This window comes from Hypanus sabinus, chromosome 21, assembly GCF_030144855.1.
Source record: "Hypanus sabinus isolate sHypSab1 chromosome 21, sHypSab1.hap1, whole genome shotgun sequence".
NCBI classification, from domain to species: Eukaryota; Metazoa; Chordata; class Chondrichthyes; order Myliobatiformes; family Dasyatidae; genus Hypanus; species Hypanus sabinus.
Window position 1 is genome coordinate 64,660,187 of NC_082726.1, and position 14,617 is coordinate 64,674,803.

The window sequence follows — 14,617 nt, forward strand, 5'->3', positions numbered from 1 at the left end:
TCCTGGTGAAAAGACCTCAGTGGTGGCAGGGTGTTCATTAGTCTCACAGCAAACTATTGATGAAAACTATATATAAACAAAGACTGACAAACAACCAATGTGCAAAAGAAGACAAGTTGTGCAAATAACCAAAATATTGAGAACTTGAGTTGTAGAGTCTTTGAAAGTGAGTCTGTATGTTGTGATATCAATTCAGAGTTGAGGTGAGTGAAGTTACTCACACTGGTTCAGGATCCTGATGGTGATAGCTGTTCCTGACTGGATGGTGTGGGACCCAAGGCTCCTCTATCTCCTTCGCAATGGTAGTAGTGAGAAAAGAGCATGGCTTGGACAGTGGGGGCATCAGCACCAGAGGTGAAAAGCAACAGCCTGACATAGTCTTACCTTACAGAGAACGAAGCAGGTTCCACCATCACTTTCCCTTGATACATCTTGTCCTGCTAGCAGGATGGATCCATCAGAGTTGATGGCTCGGTGGATTACAGGTGAGACAGAATTACCTTCAGGAGTCCAAGACTGACCCTAGCCCCCATCAGGTCAAATGTAGGGAAGGAACCTTCTTCTTGATACTGCTTCCTATCCTCTCTCAGCTAACTAATCAAGGCTTAAATACTCACCGAAAGTAGCAAGGAGAACAGAATTCTTGTGTCCAACGCCGAGTGCTTTGGTAAAGCTGACTTAATTCACTAGTGGGGTAATAGGGCCAGGGGCCACAGAATCAGAATACAAGAGTATCCCTTTAGAACAGAGATGAGCAGGAATGTCTTTATCCAGAGAGTGGAGGAATTTGTGGAATTCATTGCCACAAGTGTCTGTGGAGGCATCTGCGGTACCCAGCAGAAATGGAAGTATATGTGAACCCCACGCCTTCCAGCAGCTGAGATCAGGATTGGATTTAGGACCTTGAGGTCTTGAAGCAGCAAGTTTAGAGTTCAAAGTAAATTTATTATCGAAGTACATTTCTGTCACCAAAAGAAGATTTGTTTTCTTGTGGACAATCACAGTAAATATAAGGTGTACTGAATGCTGGGGAGGGCTGTATCCACTACTTTTTGTAGGCTTTTCCATTCAAGGGCATTGGTGTTTCCATACCAAGCCATGGAGCAACCTGTCAGTTACTCTCCACCACACTTCCATAGCAGTTTGTCAAAGTTTTAGATGGCATGCTAAATCTTCACAAACTTCGAAGAAAGTGGAAGCACTGCCATGCTCTCATCATAATGACGTTTGCGTGCTGGGCCTAGGACAGATCCCCTAAGGTGATAACAAAGAGCCCTACAAGTTGCACCACTCAGTCACCCAAGGGCAAGAGTTGATCCCTGGATCCAAGGGTAGTACACTGTATATGCACTTCGGTAAATTTATTTTGACTTTGCCACTGCATTCAGCTCAGAGAGTGAATTGGTTGTAAGAGCAGATGTAAAATGTCAGCCAGTAACATCACATGTTTGATCTTTTTGTCAATCTCCTATAGGGTTTGCGGGGACTCCTGGATACCTTTCCCCAGAGGTTTTAAGGAAAGATCCGTATGGAAAACCAGTTGACATCTGGGCATGTGGTAAGTGGTGAAGTGACTTGTTATGAGTGAACTAGAGGGTGCAGAGACATGAGGAAGAATTCAGTCGTAGAGGTATATAACACAGATACCAGCCCTTCGACCCGTCTGATACAAGTTGGCCAAGATTCTCATCTAAGCTACTTTCATTTCCCTGTGTTTGTCCCATGTCCTCTAAACCAGGGGTTCCCAACCTTTTTAAATTTCATGGATCCCTCCCATTAACCGAGAGGAACCCCTGCTCTAAAACTTCTTGTCTATATACCAGCGCAAGTGTCTTTGAAATGTTGTTAGTGTATCTGCCTCAACCATTTCCTCTGGCAGCTTATTCATACACTGACCATCTTCTGAGTAAAGAGGTGATCCTTCAGGTTCCTATTATATCTCTTTGCCCTCTCACCTTAAGCTTATACCCCCTAATTCTTGATTTCCCAACCCTGGGAAAACAACTGCACATTCACCCATCTGTGCATCTTGTTATTATATACACCTCTATAAAATCACCTCATTCACCTCATTCGAGGTGAAATCATCAGACAAAGTCAGCATGGATTTGTGAAAGGAAAATCATGTCTGACAAATCTTATAGAATTTTTTGAAGATGTAACTAGTAGAGTGGATAGGGGAGAGCAAGTGGATGTGGTATAATTAGATTTTCAAAAGGCTTTTGACAAGGTCCCACACAGGAGATTAGTGTGCAAACTTAAAGCACACGGTATTGGGGGTATGGTATTGATGTCGATAGAGAATTGGTTGGCAGACAGGAAGCAAAGAGTGGGAGTAAATGGGACCTTTTCAGAATGGCAGGCAGTGACTAGTGGGGTACCACAAGGCTCAGTGCTGGGACCACAGTTGTTTACAATATATATTAATAATTTAGACGAGGGAATTAAATGCAGCATCTCCAAGTTTGCGGATGACACGAAGCTGGGCGGCAATGTTAGCTGTGAGGAGGACGCTAAGAGGATGCAGGGTGACTTGGATAGGTTAGGTGAGTGGGCAAATTCATGGCAGATGCAATTTAATGTGAATAAATGTGAGGTTATCCACTTTGGTTGCAAGAACAGGGAAACAGATGATTATCTGAACGGTGGCCGATTAGGAAAAGGGGAGATGCAACGAAACCTGGGTGTCATTGTACACCAGTCATTGAAGGTGGGCATGCAGGTACAGCAGGCAGTGAAAAAGGCAAATGGTATGTTGGCATTCATAGCAAAAGGATTTGAGTACAGGAGCAGGGAGGTTCTACTGCAGTTGTACAAGGCCTTGGTGAGACCGCACCTAGAATATTGTGTGCAGTTTTGGTCTCCTAATCTGAGGAAAGACATTCTTGCCATAGAGGGAGTACAAAGAAGGTTCACCAGATTGATTCCTGGGATGGCAGGACTTTCATATGAAGAAAGACTGGATCGACTAGGCTTTTACTCACTGGAATTTAGAAGATTGAGGGGGTATCTTATTGAAACGTATAAAATTCTAAAGGGTCTGGACAGGCTAGATGCAGGGAGATTGTTTCCGATGTTGGGGAATCCCAGAACGAGGGGTCACAGTTTAAGGATAAAGGGGTTTAGGACCGAGATGAGGAAAAACTTCTTCACACAGAGAGTGGTGAATCTGTGGAATTCTCTGCCACAGGAAACAGTTGAGGCCGGTTCATTGAGGAAATTAGATATGGCCCTTGTGGCTAAAGGGATCAGGGGTATGGAGAGAAAGCAGGTACAGGGTTTTGAGTTGGATGATCAGCCATGATCATACTGAATGGCGGTGCAGGCTCAAAGGGCCAAATGGCCTACTCCTGCACCTATTTTCTATGTTTCTACACTCCAATGATAAATTGTTCCAAACTGCACAACCTCTCTCTATAACTCAGTCCCTCAAGTCTCAGCAACATCCTTGTAAATCTCCTCTGCACTCTTTCCAGCTTAATGGCACCTTTCCTATAGCAGGGCGACCAGACCTGAAACAATATTCCAAATGCAACCTCACCAACGTCTTGAACATCCAACCTTGCCCTGACTATTGAAGGGCAGTGTGTCACCACCCTGTTTATCTGCAGGGCCACTTTCAGAGAACCATGTCATGTAGTTGTGCTCCTCTGCTCTGCAATACTTCAGGCCCAGTTGTTCACTATGAAACTCCTACCCTAGTTTTTCTCCCCAAATGCAACACTTTCCTCTCATCTGAATTAAACTCCATTTGCCATTCCTCAGCTCACTCAATCAGATGAACAAGAACCCTCTATGAATCCTGACAACCATCTTCACTCTCAATGACACTGTCTCTTTTAGTGTCATCCTTAGAACCTTCACCATTCAGTGATTTCATGGCTGTTCTCCTTGCCTAGGGTAAAATGGGGATGCACTAATGATTACACAAATCTGTGAGTCTTTCTAACTAAATCACTTCAATATTTTTTTCATAAAAATGGATAAAAATATACTTGGTGTGTTGGCTGCCCAGCTGAAGGGCTGCTTCTGGCTACCCGAATCCCTGGGACAGTCCCAACTTCTTGATGTCTTTGGGCATTTACTGGAGCAAGGCGGTGAGGAACATGAAAGTTCTTTTGGACCACAAGCAAGTGGGGCTTCAGTCAAAAAAGATTTGGAGGCAGAGGACTGAGAGGATTGAGGTGAGGAACAACTTCTCTCAGAATCCTTGGAAATCTCTTCTCTTGAATGAAGTGGAGGCAGATAGTCAAAGTAGAGGTAGATGGTTGGACTGGAAAGAGATGAGGGGAATTTGAGAAGAGGCAAGTGTCTGGTGGCAAGGCTGTGAGTTTATTGAATGAGTTTGAAAAGCTCGGAGATCCATTGCTGGTTCTGTTGTGTGCACCTTTACCAGTGTTCATCTTCGTGGCTGGAGAATGGTGGAGATGTTGATAATAGAGCAAAAAACAGGAAAAGCTGGGAATACTCAGCAGGTGAGACGGAGCTGGAAACCAATAACTTTTGGTGATTGGCGTGGTTATTTTTCTATCCTCCACTGCTCCGGCCTAAGTGTTTCTGGCACTTTCCAGTCTTCCTTCCAGTGTCCAACATGGAATCAGACAGCTCAGAAACAGGTCCTTCAGCCCAATATGTCCATGGTGACTGTGACCATCTGCCTGCATTTGGCCCATGACTCTCTAAACCTCTCTGATCTTATGAACTTGCCTCAATGGCTTTTAGATGTTGCTAATGTGCCCTCCTCAACCACTATATCTGGCAGCTGATTCCAAATATGCACCATTCTTTGCATGAAGAAGCTGCCCCTTGATGTTCCCTTTAAATCTTTCACACCTGATCTTATACCTAATTCCTTGTGTTTTTAGCTCCTCCTCCGTGGAGAAAAGGCTATGTTCTTTCACCCTGTCTATGACCTTCATGCTCATATACATCTTTGTAAGATCACCTCTCAGTCTCTTACACTCCAAATCCAAGTCTGTCCAACCTCTCCCTGTAAAATCAATCCCCTTTCAAGTCCTTGCAAGATCCTTATAAGTCCTTTGTGTACTCATAAACTCAGGAGATTCTGCAGATGGTGGAAATCCAGAGCAGCATGCATAAAATGCTGGAGGAACTCCTCAGGTCAGACACCATCTATAGAGATGAATAAACAGTCAACATTTTGGTCTAAGGCATTTCTTCAGGACTGAAAAGGAAGGGGTAAGATACGTTTAAAGAGGTGGGGGGAGGGAAGGATGGCTAGAAGGTGATGGGTGAAGCCTGGTGGGTTGGAAAGTTCTGCTTTTGGTGGATGGAGCAGAGGTGCTCAATGAAGTGGTCCCCCAGTTTGTAGATGAGGTTGTATTGGGAGTATTGGACACAATAGATCAGCAGGTGAAGTGTTGCCTCATCTGTAAAGACTGTTTGGGATGAGGGAGGAGGTGAATGGGCAGCTTGCAGGTATAAGTACCAGGAGAGAGATTAATGGAAAGGGATGAATGGACAAAGGAATCATGGAGGGAGAGATCACTGCGGAAAGCCACTTTGTCCACTCTTTTTAGTTTAGTAACATCTTTTGTACAGTATAGTGACCAAAGCTACACTATACCCCAACTGCAGCCTCACCAATGTCTCATACAACTGCAAGCAGCTGCAATATTTTTATGTTTCTTATGCATTTGGTTTACACCTGCTTAAAAATAATTAAATGTTATTGGAAGCTTGGTGTTCACTCTAGTCATGGACCTAGATCAAGGGTTCCCAACCTTTTTTATGCCATGGACCCCTACCATTAACCAAAGGATATGTGGAGCCCAAGTTGGGAACCCCTGATGTAGAGTGTCCAAGACCAGATCCCAAAATCTTTTCTCTGGTCATGGACCTGTGGGCTTGAGAGATTGTCCACTTACAAACATGCTGGCTACTTGTGATAGTTCTTAACCAGCTCATTGGATAATGTTAGAAATTCCATGGTGATCCAGTGTTCCCTAATAACATGACTAGATGGAAATTTCTCTTGCACACACTTCACACTATTCAAATCATTATCATAAGTCATAGGAGCAGAATTAGGCCATTTGGCCATTGGAGTCTGCTCCACCATTTCATCATGGCTGATTTATTTTCCCTCTCAATACCATTCTCCTGTCTTCTCCATGTAAACTTTGACATCTTTACTAAGAACCTATCACCCTCCACTTTAAATATACCCAATGACTTAACCTCCACAGGTGTCTCTAATTCCACAGATTTACCACCCTCTGGCTATAAAAAATTCATCTCCTTCACAGTTCTAAAGGGTGGTCTTTCTATTCTGAGGCTGCGTCCTCTGGTCCTAGACTCCTCCACTTTTGGAAATATCCTCTCCATGTCCATTCTATCGAGGCACTTCAGTATTCTGTAGTTTCAATGAACCCACCCCCCACCTTTTTCTAAACTCCTGTGAGTAAAGACCCAGAGCCATCCAACACTCCTCATACATTAACCCTTTCATTCTCATGATCATTCTCCTGAAGCTTCTCTGAACCCTCTCCAATGCCAGCACACATTTCCTTAGATATGGTACCTAAAGCTGCTTACAATACTCCATATACTCTGATTAATTTCTTAGAGAGCCTCAGCATTGTATCGTTGCTTTTATAATCCAACCTTCTCAAAATGAATGATAGCACTTTGGTTCCAAACCTCTGGTCCTAGGGTCCCCCCACTATAGGAAGCATCCTCTAGGCCTTTAATAGTCTATAGGTTTCAATGAGAACCCATCATTCTTCTAAGCTCCAGTGAGTACAGGCCCAGAGCCATCAACCGCTCTTCATCCGTTAACCCTTTCACTACCGGGATCCTCCTTGTGAACCTCCTCTGGGCCCTCCCCAATGCCAGCACAATGCATTGAGGCAAAACAGAGCAAAACAATAACAGACTGCAGAATAAAGTGTAACAGCTATAGAGAAAATGCATTGCAGGTAAACAATAAGATGGAAGACTTTTTATCTAGTGGATTAATTCATATTCAGTTTCTCACTTGTTGTGTTTCAGGAGTCATCCTCTACATATTACTAGTTGGCTACCCTCCCTTCTGGGATGAGGACCAGCATAAGCTTTATCAACAAATTAAGGCTGGTGCTTATGATGTAAGTACAATTAGAGTTTGGGAACAAGTTTTGTTGCTTGTTGTGTTCAGTGTTGTTCTGCTGCCTCAGCACTCACCTCAACACAGACCTGATTCCATAACCCATGGACTCAATATCCAGGATTCCACAACTCATGTTCTCTGTATTATTTATTTGTTTGTTTGTTTGTTATTTTTATTTGCACAGTTCATCTTGCTTTGCACATTGGTTGTTAGTCAGGCTTTGTAGTATTTCATTCATACAGTTGTATTTCTTTGTTTTGCTGTGAATGCCTGCAAGAAAATGAAATTTAGAGTAGTATATGGTGACAGATATCTACTTTGAACTCTGAACTTTGAGCATTGTGGGCATGCTATGTTGGTGTCAGAGTGTGCAGCAACACTTGCGGGCTGCCCTCAGTATATCCTCAGGCGTTTGGTTGTTAACGCAAATGATGCATTTCATTGTATGTCTCGATGTACACATGATAAATAAATCTGAATTTTGAATCTTGAATATTCAAGGCTTTAATAGATCGATTTCCTCAACAACTTCTACAGTCCACATATGCATTTAAATATTAAATGTTGCTGTCAGTGTTTCGTCACTGGAAGCATGTTTTCCAATGTCATCCACAGAAAACATTCATCCTCATAGTAAATGTTGCTGTATGAAGTGCAACTATGATTTTAGTAGTCTATTAAGAGCAGTATTGCTCACTCACCTCCCGAGCCAAGAAAGGTATTCTATCTATGGATTAACTCTCACAAACTGCTGGAGGAACTCAGCAGGTCAGGCAGCATCTATGGAGAGGAACAAACAGTCAATGCCTGTGGATTGCAGTTTATAAGAGAATATTTCAAAATCATATAGCTTTTCAAAATGTTTTTCTCTAATTTCTCAGTTTATAATATTTAAGCCTTTGCTTTTAGCTCATAAATCCATGGGGTGCCACGATAGCATAGCGGTTAGCACGACACTATTGCAGCTGGAGTTCAATGCCGCTACTGTCTATAAGGAGTTTGTATGTTTTCTCCGTGACCACATGGATTTCCTCTGGGTGCTCCAGTTTCCTCCCACAGTTCAAAGATTTAGTAGGATAATTGGTCATTGTAAATTGTCCTCTGATGAGGCTAGGGTTAAATTGGTGGTTGCTGGATGGTGCAGCTTGTTGGGCCAGAAGGCCTTTTCCACATTGTACCTCTAAAATAAAAAAAACACATTTGCACTCTAAACTTCGTAAACAATTTAGTTCAGTGATTTTCCTTTCTAGTTTACTGCCTGTTTGGTGAATCAGAATCAAGATTGTTATCACTGACACATGTTATGAATTTTGTTGTTTGCTGCAGTGGGTCGTGCAATACATAAAATGCAATATAAATTACAACCGGAAATATATCTTAAAATCTTATTTTAAGTAATTATTGCAAAAAGAGAGCGAAAATAATGAGGTTCATTGTCCATTCAGAAATCTCATTGCAGAAGGGGAGAAGCCATCCGAATCAGTGGAAAAGCAAAACAGAAGGCATGTAATAGAGCAAAAATTAGCTGGAAGTTAAAGGTTTGGGAAACTTTCAAAAACCAATAGAGGGCAACAAAAAAAAATCCATAAAGAGAGAAAAGATAAGATATGAAGGTAAGCAAGCCAATAATATAAAAGAAGATACCAGAAGTTTTTTCAGATATATAAAGATAAACAAGTGGTGAGAGTGCATACCAGATGGCTGGAAAATAACGGTGGAGAGGCAGTAATGGGGACAAAGAAAAGGCAGGCAAGTTGAGTAAGTACTTTGTATCAGTCTTCACTGTGGAAGACACTAGCAGTGTGGCAGAAATTTGAGAGTGCAGGGGCAGAAGTAAGTGTAGTTGCTATTACTAAGGAGAAGGTGCTTGGGAAACTGAAAAGTCTGAAGGTAGATAAGTCCCCTGGACCAGATGGTGTACACCCCAGGGTTCTGAAAGAGGTAGCTGAAGAAATTGTGAAGGCATTAGTAATGATCATTAAAAATCAATAGTACTGAGGAAGCAGGAAATCTGCAGAAGGATTTGGACAGATCAGGGTAATGGGGCAAAGAAGTGTCTGATGGAATTTAGTGTAGAGAAGTGTATGGTCATGCATTTTTGTAAAATGAATAAAGGTCTAAACACTAGACACTAGACACTAAACAGGGAGAGACTTCCAAAATTAGAGGAGAAAAGGGACTTGGGAGCCCTTGCAACACACATAAAATGCTGGATGAACTCAGCAGGCCAGGCAGCTTCTATGGAAAAGAGTATAGTCGACATTTCAGGCCGAGACTCTTCTGCAGGACTGGAGAAAAATAGTTGAGGAATAGAATTAAAAAGTGGGGGGAGGGGAGAGAGAAACATGAGGTGATAGGTGAAACCTGAAGGGGAGGGATGAGCAACAGTAGAGGAGGCCATGGATTGACATATTGGAATGGGAATGGGAAGTGGAATTAAAATCGGTGGCCACTGGGAGATCCCACTTTTTCTGGCAGAGGTGTTCAGTGAAGTAGTCTCCCAATCTACGCTGGGTCTCACCGATATACCAAAGACTACACCTGGAGCTCCGGACACAGTATATGACCCAACAGACTCATAGGTGAAGTGACGCCTCACCTGAAAGGACTGTTTGGGGCCCTGAACAATAGTGAGGGAGGAGGTGTAGGGGCAGGTGTAGCACTTGTTCTGCTTGCAAAGATAAATGCTAGGAGGGAGATCAGTGGGGAGGGATGAATGGACAAGGGAGTTGCATAGGGAGTGATCCCTGTGGAAAGCAGAAAGTGGGAGGGGGGAGGGACAGATGTGCTTGGTGGTGGGGTCCTGTTTGGAAATTACAGAGGCTGGTGGGGTGGAAGATGAGGACAAGGGGAACCCTGTCCCTCGTAGGGTGGCGGGAGCATGGGGTGAGAGCAGATGTGTGTGAAATGGAAGAGATGTGGTTGATAGCAGCATTGATTGTGGAGGAAGGGAAGCCCCTTTCTTTGAAGAAGGAGAAAATCTCCTTCATTCTGGAATAAAAAGCCTCATCCTGAGAGCAAATGCAGTGCAGATGGAAAAATTGAGAGGAGGGGATGATATTTTTTTTACAAGTAACAGGGTGGGAGGAGGTATAGTCCAGGTAGCTGTGAGAGTCCATGGGTTTGAAATAGACATTATGAGATAAGCTGTCTCCAGGGATAGTGACAGCAAGATTGAGAAAGGGGAGGGAGGTGTTGGAAAAAGACCAGGTAAATTTGAGGGCAGGGTGGAAATTGGAGGTAAAGTGGATGAGGTGGACAAGTTCAGCACGGTTGCAGGAAGCAGCACCAATGCAGTTGTCAATGAAGCGTAGGAAAGTGCAGTACGGTCGCCAGTGTTGGCTTGGAACATAAGAGTGTTCCATGTAGCTGACAAATAGGCCGGTATAGCTGGGACCTGCATGAGTGCTCATGGCTACACATTTTGTGTGAAGGAAGTGGGAGGAGACAAAGGAGAAATTATTTAGAGAGAGGACAGGTTCTGCTAGGCAGAGGAGAATGGTGGTGGAGGGGAACTGGTTGGGTCTGGTGTCCAGAAAGAAATGGAGAGCTTTGAGGCCTTTCTGCTGGGGCATGGAGGTGTATAGGGACTGGACATCCATTGTAAAAATAAGATGATGCAACCAGGGAACATGAAATCATTGTAAAGATTCAGAGTATGTGAACTGTCATGGATGTAGGTAGGAAGGGACTGGACTGGGTGGGCGGATAAGTCAAAGAATGGAAGTCCTTGTGCAGGATTCTCTGAACGTTAATTTGCAGGTTCGGTTGGTGGTAAGACCACAAGACCATAAGATATAGGAACAGAAGTAGGCCATTTGGCCCATTGAGTCTGGTCCACCATGTAATCTTGGGCTGATCCAATTCTTCCAGTCATCCCCACTCCCCTGTCTTCTGCCCATACCCTTTGATACCCTGGCTAATCAAGAACCTATCTATCTCTGCCTTAAATGCACCCAATGACTTGGCCTCCACAGCTGCTCATGGCAACAAATTCCACAGATTTACAACCCTCCAACTAAATAATTTCTCCATTTCTCTCTTCTAAATGGATGTCCTTCAATCCTGAAGACGTGCCCTTTTGTCCTAGACTCCCCTACCATGGAAAATAACTTTGTCGTATCTAATCTGTTCAGGCCTTTTAACATTCAGAATGTTTCTGTGAGATCCCCCCTCATTCTCCTGAAATCCAGGGAATACAGCCCCAGAGCTGTCAGTCGTTCTTCATACGGTAAACCTTTCATTCCTGGAATCATTCTCATGAATCTTCTCTGAACCCTCTCCAATGTCAGTATATCCTTGCTAAAATAAGGAGCTCAGAACTGTACACACTACTCCAAGTGTCATCTCATGAGTGCCTTATAGAGCCTCAACATCATATCCCTGCTCTTATATTCTAAAACTCTAGAAATGAATGCCAACATTGCATTCACCTTCTTCACAACTGACTCAACCTGGAGGTTAACCTTCAGGGTATCCTGCACAAGGACTCCCAAGTCCCTTTGCATTTCTGCATTTTAAATTCTCTCCTCATCTAACTATTAGTCTGCCTGTTTATTTCTTCCACCAAAGTGCATGACCATACATTTTCCAACATTGTATTTCATTTGCCACTTCTTTGCCCATTCCCATAAACTATTCAAATCTCTCTGCAGGCACTCTGTTTCCTCAACACTACCTGCTCCTCCACCTATCTTTGTACCATCACCAAATTTAGCCACAAATCCAATAATCCCATAGTCCAAGTAATTGACATACATCATAAAAAGCAGCGGTCCCAACACCGACCCCTGTGGAACTCCACTGGTAACCGGCAGCCAGCCAGAATAAGATCCCTTTATTCCCACTCTCTGTTTTCTGCCAATCAGCCAATGTTCCACCCACACTAGTAACTCTCCTGTAATTCCATGGGCTCTTATCTTGCTAAGCAGCCTCATGTGCGGCACCTTGTCAAAGGCCTTCTGAAAATCCAAGTACACCACATCTACTGCATCTCCTTTGTCTACCCTGCTTGTTATTTCCTCAAAGTATTGCAGTAGATTTCTCAGGCAGAATTTTCCTTTCAGGAAACCAAGCTGGCTTTGGCCTATCTTGTCATGCGCTTCCAGGTACTCCGTAATCTCATCCCTAACAATTGATTCCAATAACTTCCCAACCACTGATATCAGGCTAACAGGTCTATAGTTTCCTTTCTGCTGCCTTCCACCCTTCTTAAATAGCGGAGAAACATTTGCAATTTCCCAGTCATCTGGTACAATGCCAGAATCTATCATTGTTAATGCCTCCGCAATCTCTCCAGGTACTTCCTTCAGGACCCAAGGGTGCATTTCATCAGGTCCAGGAGATTTATCCACCCTCAAACTATTAAGCTTCTTGAGCACCTTCTCAGTCATAATTTTCACTGCATAAACTTCACTTCCTTGACACTCTTGAATGTCCAGTATACTGCAGACATCTTCCACTGTAAAGACTGATGCATAATATGCATTGAATTCCTCTGCTATCTCTGCATCTCTCACTACAGTATCTCCAGCATCATTTTCTATTGGTCCTATATCTACCTTCGACTCTCTGTTACCCTTTATATACTTAAAAAAAGCTTTTAGTATCTTCTTTGATATTAATCACCAGCTTCCTCTGATAATTCGTCTTTTCCTTCTGAATGACCTTCTTAGTTTCCTTCTGCAATTTTTTTTAAAGCTTCCCCAATCATCTATCCTCCCATTAGCTCTGGTTTCCTTGTCTGCCTTCTCTTTTGCTTTTACTTTGGCTCTAATTTCAGTTGTCAGCCATGGTAGTATCCTTCTTCCCTTTGAAAATCTCTTCTTATTTGAAATATATCTGTCTTGCACTTCCCTCATTTTTCAGAAGGCAAATACAATGTTAGCATTCATTTCAATATAAGAGCAAGGATGGAATGCAGGTCAGAATGCCCCTTATCTAAGAAAAGATGTGTTGGTACTGGAGAGAGTCCAGAGGAGAGTTACAAAAATAATTTCAAAAATGAAAGGGTTAATGTATATTGTAAGGAGTGTTTGATGGCTCTGGGCTTGTTTTATCTGAGTTTAGAAGGATGATGGCAGTTATTTAAATCAAGCAAATACTGAAAGGCCAAGATAGAGTGGATGTGGAGGGGATGCTTGCTGTGGTGGTGTAGTCTAGAGCCAGGTGATGCAGCCTTAGGATAGAAGGACATCTCTTCAGAATAAAGATGAGGAGATATTTGTTTAGCCAGAGGGTGATGAATCTGTGGAATTCATTGGCACGGACTGCTGTGGAGGCCAGGACATTTGGTATATTTAAAGCAGAGTTTGATAGATTCTTGATTAGTAAGGGTGTCAAAGGTCATGAGGAGAAAGCTGGAGAATGGGGTTGAGAGGGAAAATAAATCAGCCATGATGGAATGGCAGAGCAGACTCGAAGAGCTGAGTGGCCTAATTCTTATGGTTACAGGCACTGAGCATGAGTCCGTGGTACAGAAGGGAAAGAGAGAGAAGGAGGGAGTGGTAGTGATAGGGGCTCGATAGTGAGGGGAACAGACAGGAGATTCTGGGGACAATAACAGGACACCTGGATGGTATGTTGCCTCCCAGGTACCAGGGTCAGGGATGTCTCAGGTCTCGTCCACAACATTTTGAAGAGGGAGGGGGAACAGCCAGATGTCTTGATACGTATTGGTACCAATGACATAGGAAGGAAAAGTAATGAGATCCTGAAAAGAGAATTCAGAGAGCTAGGTAGAAAGCTGAGAAGCAGGACCTCCCAGGTAGTAATTTCTGGATTGCTGCCTGTGTCACGTGCCAGTGAGGGTAGAAACAGGATGATTTGGCAGATAAATGTGTGGCTGAGAAGCTGGGCTTCAGTTTCCTGGGTCACTGGGATCTTCTTCTGGGGGATCTCTCCTGTTCAAAAGTGACCAACATTCTGATGGGCAGGTTTGTTAGAGCTGTTGGGGAGGACTTAAGCTAATTTGGTAGGGGGGTGTGAACCACAGTGAAAGGACTCAGGATAGGACAGATGGTAAAAAAGTAAAGATAGTGTGCAATCAGACTGCCAGGAAGAGCAGGCAGGTGATGGGACTTAGTTGCAGCCAACAGGCTGAGTATCCGATCATCAGGGATGCAGAATCAGAAAGGATAGCAAATACAGTATTCTAAATGTGCATAGTATAAGAAATAAGGTGTATGATCTTCTTGCACTATTACAAATTGCCAGATATGATGTTGTGGCCATCACTGAATCGTTGCTGAAGGATAGTTGTGGTTGGTCTAAGGTTACACATTACATCGGAGGGATAAGAAGGTAGGCAGAGGGGGTTGTGTGTCTCTATTGGTAAAGGATGGCATCAGATCAGCAGAAAGATGTGACATAGGATCAGAAGATGTTGAATCCTTGTGGGTTGAATTAAGAACCTGCAAGGGTAAAAGGACTATTGATGGTAGTTATATACAGGCCTCCCAACAGTAGCTGAGAGGAGGACCACAGGTTACAACAGGAAATAGAAAA

General features: G+C 43.3%; 1 protein-coding gene across 2 annotated transcripts in view; it reads left to right on the plus strand.

Moving 5' to 3' along the window:
* Positions 1-14,617, plus strand: part of camk2g2 (calcium/calmodulin-dependent protein kinase (CaM kinase) II gamma 2) — a 468,766-nt gene that overhangs the window by 330,308 nt on the left and 123,841 nt on the right. For both annotated transcript variants that reach the window (XM_059946757.1, XM_059946756.1), the window contains exons 8-9: positions 1,475-1,558; positions 7,015-7,109. In XM_059946757.1, the coding sequence (XP_059802740.1) occupies positions 1,475-1,558; positions 7,015-7,109 (179 nt within the window). The remainder of the gene's footprint in view (positions 1-1,474; positions 1,559-7,014; positions 7,110-14,617) is intronic.